The following is a 23,095-nucleotide window of genomic DNA, read 5'->3' on the forward strand; positions in this document are numbered from 1 at the left end:
CAAGGCTCCAAAAGCCCAAAGCCGATATAAGGGTGGCGGCTCACAATAGTTTTTGTTTGCTACATTGATCATTTTAGTCCAGCTGGGTATCGTTCCTTTGTACGGAGCCCCGCAGGGGACATGGGAGAAAAAAAAATTAAGACGGACTTTTGCGAGATCTCGCAAAACTATCTCGGGATCTCGCAAAACTTTTGCGAGATCTCGCAAAACAAACTCGGGATCTCGCAAAACTTTTGCGAGATCTCGCAAAAGTTTTGCTAACGGGAGGTCTCGACCAAAACTTTTGCGAGATCTCGCAAAAGTTTTGCTCGCAAAAGATCTCACAAAAGTTTTAGCCGCATTCTTCCCGTTAGCTCGAAGCTAACGGGAGGTCGAGACCTACTACAGCCGGGAGGAACACCGCTTTCCCGGCACATCGTGCCTCGACCTCCCGGTCGGCTTCGAGCCGGCGTCCGAAGAATGTGGCTAAACGTTTTGCGAGATCTCGCAAAAGTCCGTCTTAATTTTTTTTCTCCCATGTCCCCTGCGGGTCTCCGTACCTTTGGTTATATTTCTTTAAGAGTTTAAAATGTGTTCATTACATAAATGTAATTTTCTCTGTAGCACTTCATGGATTTCACAAGCAACACACCTTAGTTGTTCACACAAAGCATAAAGGTAAAAAACAATATGTATAGTGTTATCTTCATTTTAGATGTCAAAAAGTATTTGCGGCTCCCAGTGTTTTCTTTTGCGTGAAAACCGGGTCCAAATGGCTCTTTGGGTGTTAAAGGTTGCTGACCCCCTGATTTTTTTTAAGATTTTTAAAAGATTTGATTTGAATTTGTAATACTTTACTTGAATCTCTTCATCATAGATAAAATCCAACTATAATAAGAAGTAAAAATTACTTTCTTACTTATGGTGTAACTTTATGTTAGTTAGTTTGTTTGTGGCATTATAATAGCTTTGCCCATCTTTCATATACAGTCTATGGTTTGCACTAGTTTATACTGGCGGTTTAAAGCCCGCCTGCACTTGGGGTAAAGTAAGCTGCTTTGGCTTGACTGGGGGGATAGAGCACATATCGTCATTAAATACTAACTTGTCAAATATTGCATGACAGCGTCCTGTTGGGTCTTTGTGTGTATTTAACATGAACACAAGCTGCCAAAGTCTTAGACAGAGGGAGTTCAGGGGAGAGCAGCCAGCTGACAATCAGCACTGTGGCTATTCTCTAGAGAGAAGGTGGAGCTTTCTGACTGGGAATCAATTTTTTTAAATTTATTTATTTTGCTTAGCATAATGAGTGAAATCATAGTATAAATAGCTAGCCTGGCTCTGCCACAAGGTTAAGAATTACTCCATCAGAACCTTGAGAACTCACTATTTATAGATATTTATAGAGTGTATTAGTACGCTTGTGAAAGTCTAGAAGGTTTAATGTGGTTAGTATACTCTCAGAACACCAAGCCTTACCATTTCCTTCTCTTTATTTATGGCTGGTGTTTCCAATCTTTCCATCTAACTTCTCACAAGAAAGTAAATTCACATATTTACAAATACAGAGCTTTTTGTTATAGATATAAGCATGAAATATAAGGATTAAAATGTAAAAATATGAAAATAAGAAGGGCCTCGAGCAACAGAAGCAACAACACACGATGCTGTTTGAAGGTACAGTCTATCTTTTCTATTAATCAGTCACAGACACCTCATAGCTTTAATGCACCAGATCTCAGTTGCACTGGAGACGAATGGAGTCCAGTCAAAGATCATTTACATAACCGAGTGAGTAATGCTGCTGACTCTTGCTAAAATACAGACAGATGGGTTTAATTCCATTAAGTGAGCTACTGTGTGAGAGTAGAGTAGCAGCTGATCTAGGCTCTAGACTGTAAAACGAAGCCGAGCTTTAGGTGGAGATGACACGGGTGCAGGCAATCAAAGTAAGAGATGACACGTGGCAGGAGGTCAGCTAAGCAGATTACATCTCTCAAGGCCACTGACCAAATTTCAGCCGAGTGGTTTGTCAGTTATATGGTCAATACGGTCATTAAATTAAGCGATTTCGTTTCAGCATCAAGGGCAGCTGGATGTAAGCAATGCTGCAGAGATTATGTGTAGTACATAGATCATAGCTTCAGAGGAAGCTGGAGGCACACACTCCATCATCATGAACAAGCTGATTTATAAATGCTTCAAATTATTTAATGGAATTTTTCGGGGTGTTTTCAAGCAAAATACAATAAATCAATGTAGTCTACAGCTTTCTGCTTAATAACATGTACTTCCAACTTAACTTTTTTTGGTCCATTTTCTGATGAGATGCTCTGTTTACCAAATGTGTAAGTTGTAACTAATGAATTGAGTCATAAATCATTTAAGCAACTTGAACTTTTCCATTTGTAGGCTCTGAATAATATCCATCAGTGTGACCACACACCTGCAAAATACACTAATTAATGGTGATTAGCTGACATTAGTATGCTTATGAATCTTTAGTAGAGCAAACCTTTAGGTTTTAGATGCATCATTAATCCAACACAGCTGATTTAAATGGCTGAATTTCATCCTCAACTTGTCTTGAAGTTCTCCAGAGTCCTAGTAATGAACTAATGGTAATGAACATTTGATTCAGGTGTGTTGACCCAGGGTGATATCTAAACCCTGCAGGACACCGGCCCTTGAGACCTGGAGTTCCCCACCAAAGAACCACCGTCCTTTCTGACCATGCGCTGCAAAAATAACTACAAAATTACTTGAACTTAGGTTAGTAATGGGCAGGGGCTGCTGCAAGGAAACCACTGATCATTTGCAATTATTTCTATCCAACTGAAATAACTACAATCTACACAACAACAACGTTAAGTCCTAAAATCTCTGTGACCCTATCTGTGCGATAGGCTCCAGCCCCAGACAACCCTGAATCGAATAAGCAGAAGAAAACTGACGCATGCATGTGCTATTGAAACGCGCAAGAGATAAATTGGATTCTGGTTTGGAAAGTTTTGAAGCAAACTGTAATTTTATAAAGTCTGTTAACACTAACCAACGGCTTGGCTTTTTAGGTAAAACATAATCACGATAATCCGAATAACTTCTCTTCAACAATGCATTGAAACTGAATGCTGATTTTTTTGAGGGAACAGGTTTTAAATGTGTAGCCAAAATTTTGCACGTACAGATTATCTTTTCTTTTTACCTTTTTGCCTTCATTTAAAAGGAGCAGTAGAGAACAGAGAAACAGTAGACATCGTGTCCCCTGTTCTACAAATGTGCCGAGGAAGACACAATCCAGGGAGAGTGAGGTTCGTGTCAGGTACCTTAACCCCTCAAAGGGAGGATGCTTCAGTTCGCTTTTGCTGTGCATATATATTTAAAACCATTTGCATGGACTGTCACCTTGGAACATGTGATTCTCCTCCATTTTTATGGACAGAAATTCTCAGACAGCCAGAGATTCTGAGTTTCACAATAACGAAACTCAGAAACAGACAGACAGGAACACAAAAGCTGTCAGTCATTCATCTGTCCTTTCATTGATTGATCAGAGTGACAGTGAGGGAAGTGGAGCCTGTACTTTTATTTTTCATACCTATCTTACCCTCCTCATTGTTACCCATCTTTGTCAACTAATATATTTACTTTCATAACTTTATTTGCATTATTTTCACTTTATATATTCGCTGGTCATTATTAAATTGGGCCCACTTTTGCAGTCAGAGCTGACACGAATCTTCATGGCATAGGTTCAATAAAGTGCTGCAAGCATTCCTCAGAGACTTCGGTCCATATCGCCATGACAGCATCACACAGTTGCTGCAGATTTGTTAGCCGCACATCCATGATGCAAATCTCCTATTCCACCACATCCCAAACGGGTCTGTCTACTGGACTCAGATCTGGTGACTGTGGAGGTCATTTGAGTACAGTGAACTCAGTGTCACATCTGAGAAACCAGTTTCACTTTAAATAAAGCTCGGTTGATAGTAAGGTGCCTAAACTTTGATACACCTTTGATACAAGACAGGATGGATCCATACTTTCATTTTTTTAAGCCAGATTTTGACCTTACCCTCTAAATGTGAGAGCAGAAACTCTGACTCGTCAGACGAGGTAACATTTTTCCAATAATCTTTTAGAAAAACGTCAAATTTTGGTGAACTTGTGTGAATTATCACCTCAGCTTCCTGTTCTTAGTTGAGGCTGCAGGTGTGGTCTTCTGCTGCTGTAGTCCATTTGTTTCATAGTTCAGTGCTTTTTAAGTGGCTGATTAAATATTTGTCATAATGAGCACTGTTATCACAGACAGCAAACAAGATTTGATGTCTTTTAATGATGAAAAATCATATCATGAATATTGAATGCTTTTGCCTGTTAAGGAACCACAATTTGAAATACTGCCTGCTGCATGGTGCGTCATCTATAAGGAGTTTCTTTTTGAGCATGCTATACACTTTGGCCTTGGTTTCCTTCCATATAGCTACCACAAGAATGAAACTGACCTGCAGCCGCACAGGTCAAACCGTGAAAATATTTTCTTGCTCACTGGCTGAACATTAATAATCTCTCTGCTTTGCATCAGATTTAACCTTGGCCCTGCTGGTTGAGAGCCACAGATCCCCGCATTCGTCTTCCAGACATTTAATGACATTGATTTAGCATTTAGCCTTTGTCTCCACTGTGCCACTCCAGTCTGAATTGTAATATCTTCATCTTCTACGCCCCAATCTATTTTATTGCATCCATATAACTGGGTTTCTAATGGGGCTTTATTAGCAGGCCCTGTGCTCAGGGAAGACATTTGATCCTCACTGTAAACCCAGTAATACTCTGTCACTTGCACGGCAAAACAAGTCCTCAGGACAGTGAGTACACCACACTGTCAGCTGCATTTCATTGCATATACACACACACACACATAGCCACACTTTTTAAACTGTTAATGTTTCCTAAGTTGCACACTTTAAAAAGCTTAATGATCTTAAGAAGAAACGTTTTAGTGTTTTATAAGGAAATATGTTACTTAGTGTATCCTTCATGTTTCATATTTTGTCTGTCTTTCAGAATCCAAAGTGGTCTCAGAAATTATTCATCTACAAGAAATTAACTGCTTACTTTTTATGTCCCATCATCACAGTGCAAAATTTATGCTTATGCCACAGGTGATCCACATGGAGCAGATGATGTGATTAGATTTTAGAGCATCTTTCTGCATAAATCTGCATGAGATAAAACTGATTTATTAAAAAATTCTCCCAATTTGTAATGAGAAATCTCTCCTGCGAGGATACACCGGTAATCTGTCACTGCACTGGTCACGCAGTCTGTTTTCATCCAATAAAGCAATTCCATCTGGGATACAGTTGACATTCTCCAGTGAGCTATTTCTTTACTTTTGTGTAACCTAAATCCGAATTCCCAAGGTAGTTTTCGGCACCATCTTTACACAGATCCTGATTTCAAATCTGCCCGTGTGGATTTGCGCAATCGTAAACATGCTTTACCAAGCATGTTTAGCTCCCAGTAATCAGCTAAGACAATAAAGCAATGAAAGTGCCTCTTGCTTTGTTCAACTGTTAGAAAAGGGCCGGGTAGTTACAGATAGCTTTAATGTCATGTGGTGGTTTATCATTTTTTGACTCACTTTCTCACATCAGCTAGTAATCTGCAAGATGAATATATCAGGATTAACTTTATATTACAAAGAGGGAATGTGTGTTGTATCTCAAATTCTTTTGAACCTTCTCTTTTTGTTTATTGGATCTAAGCAGAGCTTTTAAAAAAACCTTTTAGATGATATATTATAACACAAGGATTATCCTTCTCCAAATATACAGAGACTTTTCAGCAACACCTAGGAAGAAGTTATGGGTAACCAAATATAGCAGAAACCCACAGAGGAGCCATCATGTGCAAATGTCTAATGCCATGTGGGCCTGCATGGCAAGCAGACTGGTTTATTCAACTTCTGTCACACTGTGAGATAAAACAGAGAAGTGTGAATGAGGCTTGAATTTCACTGATGATGTAACAACAACTTGTGACAGTTGCCGACATTCTTCAAAGGCTGTGGCGTTTGAAATTTTATTGATTGCCATTAATATTCCTCAAACAAATGCAAAAGAAACAGCCTGGACTTTTGAGAAAGGACAGGGCAGATTTGTTTGTGGTCTTATGCTGTTGTAACTCATCAGCCTATGTGTTGGATATATTCTTCGTTGTGCTTTTTGGCTAATTTCAGTTATGAGACTGGTGATCTTTAGTTACCATACCCATTTTCTTTAGCTCCAAATCAGGTTGGCTGTTCAGCTTTATCATCAACAATGTTTTTTTTGTTTTGTTTTGTGGTGAATATCTCAGAAGGTCCGTTTCAGAAATCCTGCCCTTACTGATGTGTCATAGTTCCTGGCCTCCATCTCCAGTATTTTATCTTACATACTGCCTTGCCCCATGCCCTATGCTGCTTTACAACTGCATCGTGCAGTAATCACATGATTAAGCATGTGTAGAGGTGTTCTTATTCATCTTCTTGAAGTGCCCAATGAGTTTGTCATGTGCAACCCTCATCTTTTTCATTTTCGTTGTAAAGTCATTACATTTGGCCTGGTTTTGTGGCAGGGTGGTGTTGAGAGGGCCATCAGTAATGAAAAATTATATAGTGCAAACTGCAAGTCAGCATTTTGATTTCTACACCTTCTGCAGTAGAGGCATTAGCAGGATTTTTTTTTAAATGGGGTGGACCAGGAGTGGCAAGAACACAGCATGGGAACACAGTGAGGGGGGCTACAACACATGAATGAGACCAGAAATGTAAGGTTTATGTCACAGCTGCCTGAAATGTTTCTGTAATATTTAATCCACCGGTATGTGGAAGCGCTTTAGCTGGAATTATATTTATTGTTTTACAAAAAAGCAAAAACATGATCTTAAAGCATTTGATTATTTTTCAATTAAGATGCCATATTACAGCTATTTACTTCCATTTCTGAACAGAGAAATTAGTTTTAGTGTTTTTTGTTTTTTTGTTTTGTTTTTTTACAGAGAGAAGCTTTTAGTGGTTAAATATTTGATTAATTTCTGATTTCTCAGAGAAGTCTAATGTGATGGTTTAAATTCAGGTATAAAAAACATGAATTCAATTTGTTATTTAACTAATAACTAATGTTAAACTTGATTATCCAGCATACAGTGGAGTAAAAGGAAAAGGTAGTATAAGATGGAAACAGTAAAATAAAACACAAATACATTAAAGCTCAGCAAAGCATTAATTTGGGTTAGCCGCTATTAGCCTCAGCTACCAGATTAGCTTCGCTTAGCTGTTTTTAGCTTGCATTAGTGAATCTTTCTTTAAATAGAACAACATTGTTGAACTTGGACACTTGCCGAATAAACTCTCTTATGATGTGAGCATGTAATCAAATGATCAAAATTAAATCAGAGGAAAACTGTGATTTTATTTTTTTTTAGGACATTTTATATTAGGTATAATGTTAGCTTAAAACTAGCTCCTGTTATTATTTAGCTGGCTAGTTTTTATCTGACCAGACACACTACTCAATTTCTATTTATTCAATTCAATTCAATTTTTAAATTAAATTCAGTTTTATTTATATAGTTCCAAATCACACCAACAGTTAGTTGCTTTAATTGTCTTTGTACTGTAATGTAAAGACCCATAGAAGGAAAACAGAAAAAAACCCAAAACCAAACAACAACAATCAGATAATCCCTATGAGCAAGCATTTTGGAGACAGTGGGAAAGAAAAAACTGCCTTTTAGCAGGAAGAAACATTTAGCAGAACCAGGCTCAGGGAGGGCTGCCGTCTGTTGCGACCAGGTGAGGGGAAGAAGACAGGACATAGTTATGAGTATATATTTTTCCCGTTAAAGAAACAAAAATAAATAAATAAAAAAGCTCTTCTCATTTAAAACTTCTAGAGCGTGCAAAAAAATGTGTAAAACCAAGTGTTTCAGGCAGTCTGTAGCCTGAGCTTTTGGCATGTAAAGAAAATCATAGTAGGTCCACTTTAAATCAAAGGATTACATGAAACAAATGTGGATTTTTTTTTTCTTACACTCATCCAAAGTCAGATTATGTGTTTAAAGCAATGTCTGCTGCTAGATTTTTGCAGCAGGAGGAAAGTAAATGAAGGCCACTCAGTCACTGATGGGCTGGAGACAGAAACAGAGCCACTTTGTCTTCAATAATCTCAGCGCAATATCCCTCGCATCTCATCTCCCGAGAGCATCATTTCCCTTTATGGCTCACACTCCTAAATGGCTGAATTATGCCACCAAAGATCAATGCAAAATTTCACCACTCCCTAGCGTCTCAAGACAAGTTGGCTTTCCAGCCCTTAATCTTAAAATTATAGGCCTTTGGAGCCTGTCTGGCATATAAGACCTATGAGCACAGCATTAGAAGTAAATCTCTCTTTGCCCACTAGATGTATAAGGATGTTATGATTTAGGAATATAAAATGACATAAATCTTGACTTGGTCTACATAGAATTTAAGCCACGTTTATCTTAGGCCAATCAGACAACAGCAATATTTCCATTCACCTACAGGCAGCCATGAAGGGAAATTCTCAGATCACACTGAACCTCTGCCGCCATCTGCTGGTTAAACAAAAAACCCCATCCACTCCTCAGAAGAATATATTTCTTTAATACATTTCTCAATTCACCAGTCACATTACAGCCGACATGATTACTTTTTATATTATCAAAATCACTGAAGAAAAAAAAAAAAACGCAGTATCATAAATATATGACAGTCTCATATATATATTTTTTGTACATATTCATTTCAAAGGTCCCTTAGTTTAAAAATAAGTGTACAACCCACCTAAAAATCTGATAGAAATCTGCTAAATGCAGCGCTGTTTTTTTTCCTGTAAGAAGTATTTGAAACAGAATGGCTTCTGTCTTTAAAGGGAAGCAACTATAAAGTAATGATTGCCTTGATCTCATTTTATTGCTAGAAAGATATCCTGATTCATCAAACAACCATTGAAGATCTTAACATATGTTCAATTAAATAAGATTTAAAAAGGCCCTATTAGCAAAAGCAGAAGCATAGCACACGGACATTTTACACACACAAAAAAAAAAAAACCAACAAAAAAAACAAACTGATTATTTCAAAGGTACAAATGTGAAAATGTGGAGTGTGGCTTACACGCTGACGGTGTGAATCTGAATTACAGTCAAAGACAAACAGTTCAGGTCAGGAAACAAGTGAAAAGATCAACAGGAAGACTTTAAAAGCATCTTGTGCTTATTCTGCTCCTCATAGGGGAGCACATGTTTTTAAACACCTCCCTCCCTGATTTGTTCACCATCTCCCCTCTATTTACACGTCAATCCATCCCATTAATGTTCGTCTTTATATCGGTCTCACTGCCAGTCTTCATCGTCGTCATCCTCCCCCTCTGATGAGTCCTCTTGGCTGCTGGCCTCAGCCTGCTCTGACGCTCCATTCCCATTACCTCCCCGCTGGGTCTCTGCAGCAGACACAGCTGCCGCCGCTGCTGCTGCTGCTGCTGCCGCCGCCTTCCTGGCTCGAGCTTGAGCTGCTGCCTGCTCCTCCTCCTCCTTCTGACGCAGCGCTGCAGCCTTCTTCTCCTGCTCGGCATGACTCTTCATGTGAGCGCTTCGACTCTTCACTTTATAAAACACTCTGTAAGGGAGGAAAAGGGTGCAGCGTTATGCTTGATAGCAACTGTTTGGAATAAAGCGGCGCTATTGAAAAAATAAATAAATAAATAAATATATCACGGAATTCACGGAAACTTCTAAACACACTGTGCCCCACAGAGATCAGCACACTGAGATGAACCAAAAATCACCAGCATTATTTGGACTCTTATAATGAATGAGCAAACATTCATAACACAATGCTAACAGGTCAGGAATTAACGCCAATCTCTGTGATGGCTTTTGTCGTACCTGTTGCATTTCTTGCAAGGAAAAATCTGCTCAGGTTCCTGCGAGGGCTTCAGTGGCACCCGGGGCTTCTTTGCAGCAGGCTCGGCCCGAGATCTGGGAAGTGCTGGAGACTGATGAGCCTCTTTATGAACAGTATCTGGCTCTTTGAGCACCAGCACTGTTCCTGCCTGAAGAGGCAGAAACAGAAGGTTGCGTTTTAGCACAGTTGAGACCAATGGTTCATAAAATTTAGATTTTTTCAAATAAATAAATATATTGTTTTTTCCTTATTTTAAATATATTAACTGATAAGGATGTGTATCAAAGAACTATGAAATGAAACTTACATAGTCATGAACCTGTAGTGACTGAGCGACCCTCGCCTGCTGTTTTCTCTCATTGATTTGCTCTAAAGACATATTCTTCTTGTCATCCTCATCCGCTTCACCTTGAGTCATCTTCGGCTGCTGTGAACTCTGTAAGGAATCCCACCAGGGAAATTAGGCAGACTATGACCCAGAATCTTAAACATTACTTCAAGACAATAAGATCCTTGTTTCTTCATTAAAGGGGACCCGTTGTTTATTTTTTTACCCTAGTCTTTCTTCTTAATTGTCCCTCCCCCCCCCCCAAAAAAAACCCCAAACAAACAAAAACAGAGGTTTTCCTTAATAAAGTCGCAGCTGTTGAGAGTTTTGCAGCCTCCACTCCCTGGTACACTTGACTCAGCTTTCTCAAGATTTCCTCAAAATGCTTTCTTAGTTGCCAGACCCCCCCCCCCCCTTCCTAAAAAAAAAAAGAAAGCACATTAACAGTGGATACACAAAATGTATTACTCTATTCAAGGAACCCAGATGAGGGGCAGCCAATCAGAAGTAAAGTGGGTATCTTGTTTCAAACTAACAGGCTCTATATACGGGGAAGGATAGGATTAGATTAAAAATTGGATCTAGACATCTTTATATAGAGTAATAATCATATACAAATATGATTATTACTCTACATTTTTAGACCAGCTAATGTGCAACCCTTCTTTTCTCACAACCACCAACTCATCGTTCTTGATTCCAGTGGTCTTAACATTTTGCGTGGCCAGAGCACATCCTTATTTTGGTACTTTTGTAAATAACTGCTGTCAACCAGAGAATAGGTCCAGGGGTTGCTTTATTTAGGGTCACACAAATACATGTATCAGAAATGCTGAAGAAAGCCACTGGCTGAAGGGTGTCTGTTTCTTTTTGCTGCCGTGTATTTAAAATAACATAGCAGCAAAAAGACGTGGCACAAAGCATATTTCTCCATGTGCAGACATCTGTATTCACACACAATGAAACCCCTTCTTAAAAACACTCAAGTTCCATTTGATTAGTTGAAAAATGTTGACGACTTTTAATTAATCCTAAATATATTCAAACAGATAAATATAACATGGAAGACACATTCAACCATGCACAATGAAACGCACATGAGACATTGCAAATACTACATATACGGTCATGGTAAACAGTACACCAATCAATTCAAAGGTTTTATGTACAAGCACATAATCTAAAGCACACCTGGTGTACTTAATGCTAGGTAAATACAACCTCAGATGAGCAACAATACAACATATTACAAAGTGTTATTATTTATTTAACAACAATTTTGCCAAAAATTAAGAAGCAGTGTTTGAAAAGCTGAGTGCATCCCATAATTCAAGAGCTTATTTAACCACCTTTAGAAGCACTAATGTGAAGTAACTGTTTTCTGTGACTTAATCAGTCTCTCACATCATTGTGGAGGAATTTTGTCCCACCCTTCTTTACAGTGTTGCTTCAGTTCACTAAAGTTTGCAGGCATTTGTTTATGCACAGCTCTCCAAGCTCCTGCAAAAACATTTCAGTCAGGTTGACGTCGGGTTTTTAATTGGACAATTATAACACCCAGAAATGATGTTGCAGATTTACTGCTGGGTTTGGGGTCGTTCTCCTGTTTTATAACTCTAAGCTTAAGCTGTTGGACAAGTGGCCTCACATGGTTGACTTTGACTGCAAAACCAAGCCCAAATCCTCACTCCTCCACCAACGTGCCTGACAGTTGGTATCAGGCGCTTGTGCTCTAATGTGTGTTTGTATGAGAGGAGTTTCAGCAGATGTGGCGCTATTAATTATGGCCATGAGGCTGTTGAAGAGGCCTTGGTTTCAAGCCACACTGAAGTCATTTATTGCACGTCTTCCTCCTGCTCTCTTACCCAGCTTTCCCGATTCCTCTCCACTGCCCTATCTCAATAAAGGTTAACAAAATCAATCAAATGCATTTGATTAGCAGCACCTGGCTGCCACGTAGCCTCTTGAGGCTGTAATTTTTCACACAGTGCTTCTGCATTTTGGTTTAACTTTTGTTTGATAAACAACAAATTAAAGGACCAGATTACTTCACCTTAGAATTCAGGATGTGCTTTTTATTACCATGACTGCATATTGACTCTTTAAAATAAAGGTCAGATTTAACCGCGCTTACCTTGACGTCCACGACTGCCTCTGCGTGTTTTTCCACAGGTGAATCAGGAGGGCCGAACATTAAAATCCCATTGCGACCAACTTTCACCTGCTTCTTGTATGTGTAGTAGAACTCCACACACTGAGCCACGGTCTTAGTCCGCACCTTTAAAACAGTCAGAGAAGCGTGCACATGTAAAGCTTTATTGAATAATAAGAATACGTAAGATAATCCTTGAGAAGTCACTCTGTCTCAGCTTATTTTACCGCTTTTTTTTTTTAAAGCCCACATTTCCTATAAAAATAGTCATTTCCTGTCGCAAAGAGGATGTGAATTTTTCAGTCTGAATGACTTTTTGAACCTTTTTAAAGATGCAGCTCGTCTTTGTGTTGAGAGGTGAGCGTCCTCTTCCTGTTTACTCATTTTCCATTACATCTAAATCTGGCATCATGCAGCAAAGACCGAACGTCTTAACTATTATTGTCTTGTTTGATTAAAGCAATTACGTGAATGCCTCGAGGAGTGCACAAAGGATTTATTGACGCTACACAGAGTGCATTTAATCGTATGCAACTGTTTGTTTGGTTGCTTTCTTCCCCCCCACTGATTCACAGTTGTTCTTGCTGCAGGGTCAAATTAACGAACATACCAGTTTCTGCACCAGAAAGAAGTCCTTCCTGTAGGCAGAGATCCCCTTATTGAAAAACCGCTTCTCCTCTGCTGTCCAGCTGTCAGAGCCTGAGGGGAAAACAAATGCAGTAAAAATAGGCGAGTGAGCAAGAGCATAAATTGCAGAGAAAGGCAAAGAGAAAGCACGTGACAGCTGATTGAAGCAATTAGCATAAAAAGCTTCTTTTTGTTGTTGTTACCTGAGTAGTGATAACCTATCAATTGATGGCCTTTGGGGAAAATTGGATCCTGATGCATCAAACGTCCCAGTGTTTCCTTAAAAGTTGGCATCACCGTGAGCAAAGGCATGTCCCTCATTTGAAAGCTATGAAACACTTATAAGTAGTAGTGTAAATAATGTAATATCTGTACGTCACTTTACTCACAAGGAAATCTCCTCCACATTCATGAAAACAGTGCAAAGCCAGCTCCTGATTGGTTCCTCCTCCTCTCAAAACGCTCGAACATGCCATGTTCATCAAATCCTCCACTACAAAGAGAACGTGAGGAGTGTCGATGGTGACAAAAAGCTCAAAGTATGAATAAAAAGCGAGGTCGGTAGGTCACATGTTATGATGGACACTTACTGGTCTCTTTGTCACCATGTTTGAAGGCGGCGTCATCAATAGGAACCCAAACCAAGTCCGCTTTGTGCTGGGCGGACTGGGAAGAAGCTTCATCTTGCAAATCAGGAATTTCTGCCTGGTACTTTTGCCCAATGTTGATCCGTCTGAATGCCAACACAGAGGGCTGAGTTATGAAGCCGTCAGTTAGAAACAAACATCCAAACAACCTACTATTAAGTGCTACTCACGGTTCGAGGCTCACAGGTGTAGCCTCGGCATTCAAGGTGAAGCTAGGCGGCGTAACGTCTGAACTCGCTGGAAGAGGCGAATGAAAAAGCTCTTGCTTGTTAAGTAATTTATTCAAACAAGTAACTCACATATATCACTGCAAAAGAACTGAAGCAAACGAGACTCACTGGAACGCAGAAGGCTCCGAGCTGCAGACTTGGGCGTAGGCGGGGGCGGCAGGATTTGGTTGGTTACAGCTATGTTAGTGAGGAAGGTGGAGAAGTAGAGTCCGGAGCCCTCCCGCACAGGAGACAGGATGGGTGGTGGCGTGTATGGGGGAAAGGTAAGAGGGTTGTCCATCAGGCGCACCGGAGAACGGAGGTTGCTCTGAAAGGAAGTGATGCTGGAGTAGACGGATGGTGCGATGAAGGTGGATGGTTTGGGGGGAGGGATGATGAGAGGTTCGGGACGTGGCCTGCGCTTCAGTTTAGCTTTTCCGTCCTCATCAAGTCCTGTATCGCTTTCCTCATCCTGGATGGAAGAAGCAGAGTTAACACAAACCTATATTTTTTATAACAATCATGAGCAGGTTTCACGCCTGACTGATCAAATTCAAGGAATAAATTCTCCCTGCTATCCTCCACCTTCCTCCTGTATTAACCTTTATTGCTCCTGGATCAGACACAACCGGCCATAAAGCTGACTGAACATTCTCACGTGGTTTATCGTGACGCAATCTAAGTTTCTCTGTGAGAAGGGAAAAGCCACACACAGACGACAACGCCTCATCAGCTGGGGTGTAAATGGATTTTACACAACAAGTCAGGTTAGAAAGGCGTTTTTAAAGTTCACCGATTTATTATTAAATCTCAGGTCCAGATCGTTAACTGTATTAAAACATCCTTTTGGACTAAACCGTTTCTGATATTCAAATTATGCTAGTGTTTTGAGACTTATGTGATAAAGTTTTGTACCTCTATGTCCAACATTTGAGGACCTTGTTGGAAATTAAAGGAACAGTCCCACACAGAACAACTGAACATTTTCTCAGGCCTGTAGTGCCATTTCTCTGTTGGTGTCAAACGCCCAGCTTTGGAGGAATTGCCTGTGCATTCAGCTGGGACTTGCCTTAATTTTATGACTTTGCAAAAAATAAATAAAACTCAGCTGCAACTCCAGAAATCCCAGCGCCCAGTTTCTCCAGTAAACGGAGAAACAGAATCAGAGCTGGCACAAGCTAAAATCCCCTCTGAAGAAGTACTAGGACCACATTAAGGAAAAGTACATTGTTGTTCATTTCATTTTAAATTTGGAGATTAAAGTTGTAGTTTGAAGTCAAACAACTCCCACGGCTGCTATACTCTCTACAAAATGCCGGGTATAGATGAGTAATTGAAACGCCAACTTTAATCTCTGTATTTTGACTGTTTTCTCAAAATGAACAATGACATTTATGTTGTTGCACTAATACTCCTACCTAATACTATCATTAATGTTTACTTCTCACCCCACTGTCACAACCACATGCAACGACATGCATGCTAGCTTAATTTGCGATTCTAAACTGAATGTGTGAATGATCACCCATTTTTTTTTGTACAAGCCCTGTGACAGATTCATGACCTGTCTGGGTTATGTGGTTATGAAAATGTATGAATAAAGTCATTCTGAAAAAGACACTGAAGCTGAATTTTGCAAATGTATTTTTGGCACGTTTAGCCCTAAACGGGTCATGGTGTCGCTTTACAGTAAGAATAAGCAGACCTCTCTTCACCAAACCTACTCGACCAGATAAAAATATCTAAGCTCAATTCGGAGTTTGTCTTCTCCCTACATTGATTTTTTTGCATTACACACATAAAATAGATTTAATCATCTGGCCCAGTGATGAGTGTACTTCCTGAATCTGACTTCACTGTGAACCTACAGTCTGTAATGATGTTCATGTGGTTCAGGATTTTGGAATTAATGAGTCACATCATCTAATTCAGTCCATAAATTGTGGGTTGGTCCAAGTTTTAGTTGCACATCTCTGTTACTCCTCAGCAGATGTCTGAAAGACTCAAAGTCTCAATGTTTAACCACTGCGAGGTCTGAGCCGACCCATGAGAAGTTGAACTTTGAGGTTGTTTGTGTAACTGGGTGGGATGACATTGTCTTTGCTAACAATACTGCTCAAACTTGCATTTTAAAGGGGGGTATCAAGGTAGTTATGCAATGTGGTCTAAGCCTGAATAAACATCTACAAACACAACGGCTGTAAATGTTTCATCGTGGTATGCAAAAAAAGAAAAAAGTCCCTTTAAAGTGACTGAAAGGAAAACAATTCAAATCTCTCGTCCTTAGGGAACTAACCTGAGCAAAACTCTCAGTCATGGTGCTTCTCAGCGATCGCCGGCGAGCCACAATGACAGAAGGTTTGCGATCGGATGGTGCAGCAGGCCGCTCGCCCTGACCGGGCCGCCCCTGAGCCCAGCCACCCTGAGGATCTGTTTGACCTCTGTGGACTGGCACAGATACTGGGATGACCAGGGGCACCATTGTGGCTTGCCTGCTTGAAGCACCGTCTTCCTGTTGAGGCACAATAAGGAAAGAGGCAGGAAGATTAGAAAAGGCAGAAGAGAGTTGAGGAAGTAGCAGGAAAATAAAGGAAAAGGGATTGAGATATAAAAAGAGGAAGAAGTCCAAGTGGTCACATGAGCTTTTTTTGCATTCGGCTCCAATTTAAAAAAAAAAAAAAAGAAAAAAAAAAAAAAAGAAAGAAAGAAAGAATCAGAATTACTGTTTCTGAACAGAAATATCTATTCTTTCGTTGTTTTTTGTAACATTTGAATCACTAAAAAGTCCCCAAGATACAACAGACATACATTTCTTACATTCACCAGCCACTTTATTAGGTACAGCTGCTTTAACTGCTCATCAGTACAAATATCCAATCAGTTAATCACATGGCAGCAACCCGGTGCAAATAGACACGGTTAAGATGATCCGCTGAAGTGCAAATCAACCACTTGGAAGAAATGCGATTTAAGTGACTTTAAATGTGGCATTGTTGGTGCCAGATGAGCTTGTCTGAGTATTTCAGAAACTGCTGATCTACTGGGATTTTCCCACACAAGCATCTCTAGGGTTTACAGAGAATGATCAGAAAAAGAGAAAATATCCTGCGAGCAGCAGTTCTCTGGGAAAATTGCCTCGTTGATGCCAAAGATCAGGGGAGAATGCCCAGACTACTTTGAGCTGTTAAATAGGCAACAGTATCTTCAATAATAACAATCAAGGTACGCAGAAGAGCATCTCTTAACTCACAACATGAGCTACAGCAGCAGAAGACCACACTGGGTGCCACTCCTGGCAGCTAAGACAGGAAACGGAGGCAACAACTCAAACAGGCTCAACAGTTTCACAACAGATGAAAAATGTTACCCGGTCTGTTGAGTCTCAGTTTCTGCACCGACATCCAGGTGGTAGGTCAGAATTTAGTGTAAACAACAGGATAGCGCACCATCCTCTCAAACTGTTCTTGAACATCCCAGTGAGCTCAGTGGCCTTCGCAGCCACCAGATCTCAATCTGGCTGAGCACTTTTGGGATGTGGCAGAACTGGAGATTCATGCAATGGACGTGCAGCTGATAAATCTGCAGTGTTATGTCATGACATCAATATGCATCAAAATCTCTGAGGAATGTTTCCAGCACCTTGCTTTAGTTATGCATACACTAGCAGATCTAGTTGTACCTAATAAAGTGTCCAGTGAACATAGAAAGCACAAAAAAAAATGCAAATAAAGTTCAAAAATATATTATTCGAATAAAAAGTAGCAATGACAACAAAAACATGATACTATCACGTCAATCTGGACAAATTTCTCTGAGACAACTCATTTAATCAATGCCACAGAGGATTAAAGAATAGAGGGGAACATGTACCCAATAAAGTGGCAGATGAGTTTACTTTTAAGATTTAAAAGCACCTAAATGATAAAGTAGTAACTTATTATTTTCCTCAAAATTAATTCCTCAACCAATAAACCACATATCAGCTTGAAACGCCATAATTAAGAGATCAATTAAAAATGAAAATTTAAAATAAACACCACAGAGCAGAAAAATTAAAGTCTCTTTCAAAACATGTGCATTCCACCTGTAAAATAAAAATAGAAATATATAAAATTTCATCATAGGGCTTTACAAGCACATACTTTGGCAGGCTTTCGGAGACGTCCACATGCCTGCCTGGTATTTCTGCTCATTCTAACTCAAAGAAAAACTAGCAAAATGAGTAATCCTGGCTTCTAGTGGTGGGGGTTAAAGCATGAATCAGTTTTGTGATTTATAATTAGTAAAAGTTAAGAACAAAAGTAAAGACACTCGTCTCGTCTCCTGACCTAGAAAACAAAGTGCAGTTTAACTAACCACAACGAAACAGCTCTGGGTTGTGAATCGCCACCTTAAACCTGTTTGGCGTGTAGTGGGGAGAAAAGGAGTGTAGCTATACAGGTTGACAGTGCTGCCCCTCCCTAGCTCTGCTGAATGACTGGGAAAAGGCCTGAGGAATGTGGAGGTGTGCAGACATGCAGCTGCTCCAACGTGCGCGCGGTGCAAGAAAGCCTTCGATAAGCTTCGTAACCCCCTGAGGGAAGAGGACTACCTGTCCGTTTGCTTGCGTTAAAATGGACTCAGACTGAGTTTTACTCATTTCTGCGACTTGTGTTTATGTAAAAAAAACAACAACAAAATAAAAACTGCTAAAGAAACCTTAAAGAAGCAGACCCCAGTGGGTGTGCCACGATTAAAGTAAATATTATATATCCTGAATAAAACGACAGAGCGTATCATCTTTCATACAGCAGTAAAATGAGGAGAGCAGATCAAAAAGGCGAATCTTCAGTGAACGGCAGACATTCAGGTTTCACCAGATACGTTGTCTGCAGTATCGATGTGCAACTTGTTAAAACAGCCCGCAATGGCTGAGGCTCAACAGCTGCACGAGTCGAGTAAACAAGCCCAAGAAAAGGATTTTGTAAACCATAGGGAAGTTCTGCATAGAAACAGAGTCCTTCCTCTTTGTACAGCTGCTTGCCAACTTTGCCAGATGAGAAAATCTGCTCTCACTTGCACAAATGAGCTGCCTGCCCCGTTCCCTCTCAAGCAACCTGAGCCTAAGAGTATTTTATTTCTTTCTTTTTTTTTTAAAATCATATTACTCTCATAAATGATTGATATATTCCCTACAGCAGCAGTGTAATGAGCCATTTCTCTTTTACCTTTACAATTTTTGCAGGCAGGGACTCCATCTCTGACGCCTTCTGTGCCAGGGTTTCCAAGTTGATCTCCTTGGATGCTCTCCTTCTCCTACGGATGACCCCTCCTGTTGTCACTTGGCTTTCCCCTGCTTTCGCAACCTGCGCACCCGCTACTCCGTTTTGGGGCGGTGGAGGCTCTTTGGCTTGAGACCAGATGTTTGTGGAAGGGGGATCCAGTGGCGACTGCCCCTCCCTGGAAAGGCGACGCGAGCGCCGAGGAGCAGCCGCGTTTGCGGGCTCTGTGGGATTTGCGCCGGCCTTTTCGGGGCATTGATCAGGAACGGCTGACGCGTCACAGCTTTGAGCCTCTGCTTCCTGCTGCGGCTCCGTCGACTGAACATCTTCTTTGGACCCAGTTTCAGATGGAGGCGGCTCGGCAGGCTGATAAGCGACGAAGTTTTGGGTCTGCTGCTGTTTTGGTTGCACCTGTGGCTGTGTCGTGTCTTGCTGTGACACATTTTGCTGCTGTAGCTGCTGCTGTTGTTGCATTTGCTGGATTTGTTGCTGTCTCTCCTGGAGCTGCTGCTGCTGCTGATACTGTTGCTGCATTTGTTGCTGCAGCTGTTGGATTTGATGTTGCTGGATTTGGTGCTGCTGTTGCTGCAAATGTTGCTGTTGTTGCTGCTGCTGCTGCAACTGAATCTGATGCTGTTGATGCAACTGTTGTTGCTGCTGCTGCTGTTGTTGTTGGTGATGATGGTGATGATGAATTTGTTGCTGTTGTTGTTGTTGCTGCTGCTGCTGCATCTGGTGTAGAAGCTGCTGCTGAGTTTTGGGCTGCTCACTGTAGGGCAGGTTCGGAATTGCCTTGTTTGCTGGAAAAACCGAGTAATAGCCAGATGAGAACTGTTGCTTGCTGGGTCTAAATGTTGCCTGGAAGGGCTGCAGCATGGACCCCTGCAAACCATGAGGTGGCACATGTGACTGGCCTTGGAGCTCCACGCCTTTGTGGCCATGTTGATAGGCTTGCAGCTGAGCCTGGTGCATTGCCGCCGCTGCAGCATGCTGTTCCCACTCAATCCCCCTGCCTTGAGCCGGAGCCTGTGTGGCATCTCTATAAACCTCCACAGGTCCGGACAGCTGATTTTCCCCTCCCATCGGCAGAGCTACACCTTCGTGGACTCCCTTGTGGAACGTCATCTGATTCCTGACATTCACTCCGCTCATGTAGGGGCCAAAATTCTGTCCCCAGGTCGACACAGGAACTTCCTGGGACCAGCCAGGGGCCTGTAAGGAGTCCTGGTGCATCCATTTTACTGGAGCACCCTGTTGATAGTGCGGTAAACTCTGGGGCCCTTTCTCTTGATTATAAACACCAGAGCTGCTGGCAGAGTCACTGTGGCTTGACTCTAAAGCTGGCGGTCCCATACCATAATAAACCTCCCCTGGGTGCTGCACAGCCTCTTTCATGGCTGCAGCACGGTGCTTACCACTCTTGTCAGTATTTACTTGAGCAGGAAGACTCATAGTAATAGAGCTTTCAGTCCCGATCTGTGAGCGTGCAAAAGCAAGTTGGTGCCTCTGTAGTGCGCTTTCACTGCTTGTGGTGAAGAAATTCTTTAACTGTGTATACAGAGGTATCTGGGAGGAAATATAAATCCCAAAGGAAAGCACAGGGTGGAGAACACGCAGTCCTCCTTCAAGAATCAAATCTGAGGCTCGCTGTCCATCCTCTTTAGGGGGTGCAAGACCTTACGATAGAAAGAAGAAGTCAGACACTTTTGTTTTCTTAGAAGACACAGAGTTTTCACTCGACTCTCAGTCGTCTTTGGCAATGAGGAAATTGAGGCCTACGCCAGCAGATAGCCCCGTTAGAGTAAAGTGAAAATATACAGGATTGCACGCAGATTGAGCAGAGAGAAAGAGTGCGCGCAGATAGGGCATTGCAAGTTTCGAAGGGACAGACAGACCTCAACACGGCGGCGCTTACAGTGTAGCTGCCATTTGGCACAACAAGAAATACAGGAAACGAAGGGGCTCGTGCAATCACCCGAGCGATAGCCAGTGATGTTTGTGTGAGAGGAGAAAAAAAGAGCAATAAGGAAGCGTCTGAGGAGCGAAGAGCTCTTAGGCAATCCAGCAGATTAAAAAGCATTACTTACACACCGTGTGATCACCTTATCAATGGTGCAAAGAGTCGCCCGTGTCCAACTCCACGGAGTCACTTTGGTTTCGATCAACTGCGCGCAGCTCCATGAAGGGATCGTGCGCAGCAAATGTCATAACTCTTGACAACTTTCCCTCGAGTTTCACAGCGCGCAATATGGCGAGCAGGCGAGCGAGCAGCCCCGCGGAAATACGCTCCAAAGTCCGGCCAGGGCCCGGGGCAGGCTCAGTAACGCCGTAGTTACAATGTTGCACACTGTATCCGCAAAACCGTACACTTCCAGGAAAACATGTCCACAACTTTCCCCCCCTCCACCTCCTCCCCTCCTCCTCTCCTGCACGCAACGTAAGTAAACCCACACGCGAGACGCTGAACGTGCAGCGGCCCGCTCGGGCACTTCCTCAGATCAGTGCGCTTTCGCTGAGAGGAAAGCTCCGAGTGTTTAAAGCCGCCGTTTCGGTTTGTCCGAGGTGCGCGGAAAAAGAAAAAAAGGCTGCGAAACTGCGCAAAACACGCAGAAAGTTGTGCACCTCCAAACGCACCGCCTCACCCCAAAACAGCTCAAGTCACATCCTGTTATCCAATCCGATTGTTTGGCCACTCCCATCGCCGCATCCGTGTGCGTTTGTTTCTCAGTGGCGGCTTCCCCGGAAATCGGAGGCTCGTCACACGGACGCAGTTTGTTGTTGGTTAAAATCAGGCCTCCAACCGGGTTTACGTTTGGATAATTCATCTGGTTCAACAAACCCCAGCTCTTCTATTAGAATTTATTCATCGTTTTATTCATTAAAGCGGGCTTATTACGCGTTATTTAAAGCCCAGCTACTCACTTTTATCATTTCATCCATGTTTATGTTTTTAACAAGAAACCTATTTTAAGCAGCTTCTCTGTTTCCTGCCAGAGACGAATACATTTCCCGTCATCTGCATCTGTCCACAGTGTTATTTACGAGCAGGCACCACACTGATTATCTGGGGTGCATGCACAAACCATTTTGTGCCTAATTTTTCACATGCAGAAGACCCACCTACACCCACCAGCCACTTTGGTGGTACACCTGCTCAGCTACATTTTGGCATGCAAACATTGTCAACATGACCTACTGAATAAACAGCGCATCAGAATGGTGGAAGAAAAGTCAATGACAGATAGTTTTCATCTTCTCTATTTAAATGGGTTGTTTAATGGACTGTACTTAATATTATTGTTCACCCAGTCGCGTGCACATTTATGCAGGGTCTTTTTTTCCCCTTTAAGCCTTAAGTTCTTCCTCACATTCCCACAGACTCACTCATATTACAAGGGATGCATCGGGAGAGTTCAGTCTCTTGCCCAAGGATACTTAGACATACAGACTGGGTAAGCCAGGGGCTGAACTGAGAGTGTGTCTCTGTTGGTTAAATAAAATAAATTAAATATAAATACAGAGCCCCAAACCTCCTCTGGCATTAGCATCAAGACAAAAGCTGTGCACTAGGAGCTTTGTGGCAGGGGTTTCCACAACTGAGCAGCTTCTGGAGGTGCAATGTGTAAGCGGCCCAGTGCTTTTGCCCATATAGTTTATGTGGAACGGGGCTCTGGGGCTTTGACTCAAACATTTTGTTCTTCACCTGCTTGTTTTTGTTAAAACAAACTTGAGGAGCGACAGGTGGCTCTGATTGAAAATCTAAAGCCACTGCATGCTCATATAGTAGCCGACTTGCAGTAAATGTTTTCTTGCTTCTCTATATTTAATAGCAACATTATTCTAAATATTGACATCATCGTGACTTTAGACTCACAAGTAAAACAGAACTCATCAATAAAATGTTTGCTAAGGT

At 41.5% G+C, this 23,095-nt stretch overlaps 1 protein-coding gene across 4 annotated transcripts; it reads right to left on the reverse strand.

Moving 5' to 3' along the window:
* Positions 1-8,636: 8,636 nt before the first annotated feature.
* mideasa (mitotic deacetylase associated SANT domain protein a) lies at positions 8,637-21,596 on the reverse strand. Of its 4 annotated transcripts, none has more exons than XM_085246906.1 (13): positions 21,285-21,596; positions 19,129-20,858; positions 16,218-16,433; positions 14,051-14,393; positions 13,883-13,949; positions 13,656-13,798; positions 13,455-13,558; positions 13,269-13,344; positions 13,049-13,137; positions 12,421-12,564; positions 10,266-10,394; positions 9,940-10,106; positions 8,637-9,670 (listed from the first exon to the last, which is right to left on the reverse strand). In XM_085246906.1, the coding sequence occupies exons 2-13, from the start codon at positions 20,632-20,634 to the stop codon at positions 9,388-9,390; spliced, it is 3,267 nt and encodes a 1,088-aa protein (XP_085103032.1). In that variant the 5' UTR covers positions 20,635-20,858; positions 21,285-21,596; the 3' UTR covers positions 8,637-9,387. The 4 variants fall into 4 exon arrangements, with proteins under 4 accessions (XP_085103032.1, XP_085103031.1, XP_085103030.1 ...); XM_085246905.1 differs by having other exon boundaries at positions 21,274-21,596; XM_085246904.1 differs by having other exon boundaries at positions 21,270-21,596.
* Positions 21,597-23,095: the final 1,499 nt, after the last annotated feature.

Source organism: Mchenga conophoros, linkage group LG15 (genome assembly GCF_057382185.1).
Source record: "Mchenga conophoros isolate Kocher_MC1m ecotype Shallow Benthic linkage group LG15, M_conophoros_male_GT1.1, whole genome shotgun sequence".
Lineage (NCBI taxonomy): Eukaryota > Metazoa > Chordata > Actinopteri > Cichliformes > Cichlidae > Mchenga > Mchenga conophoros.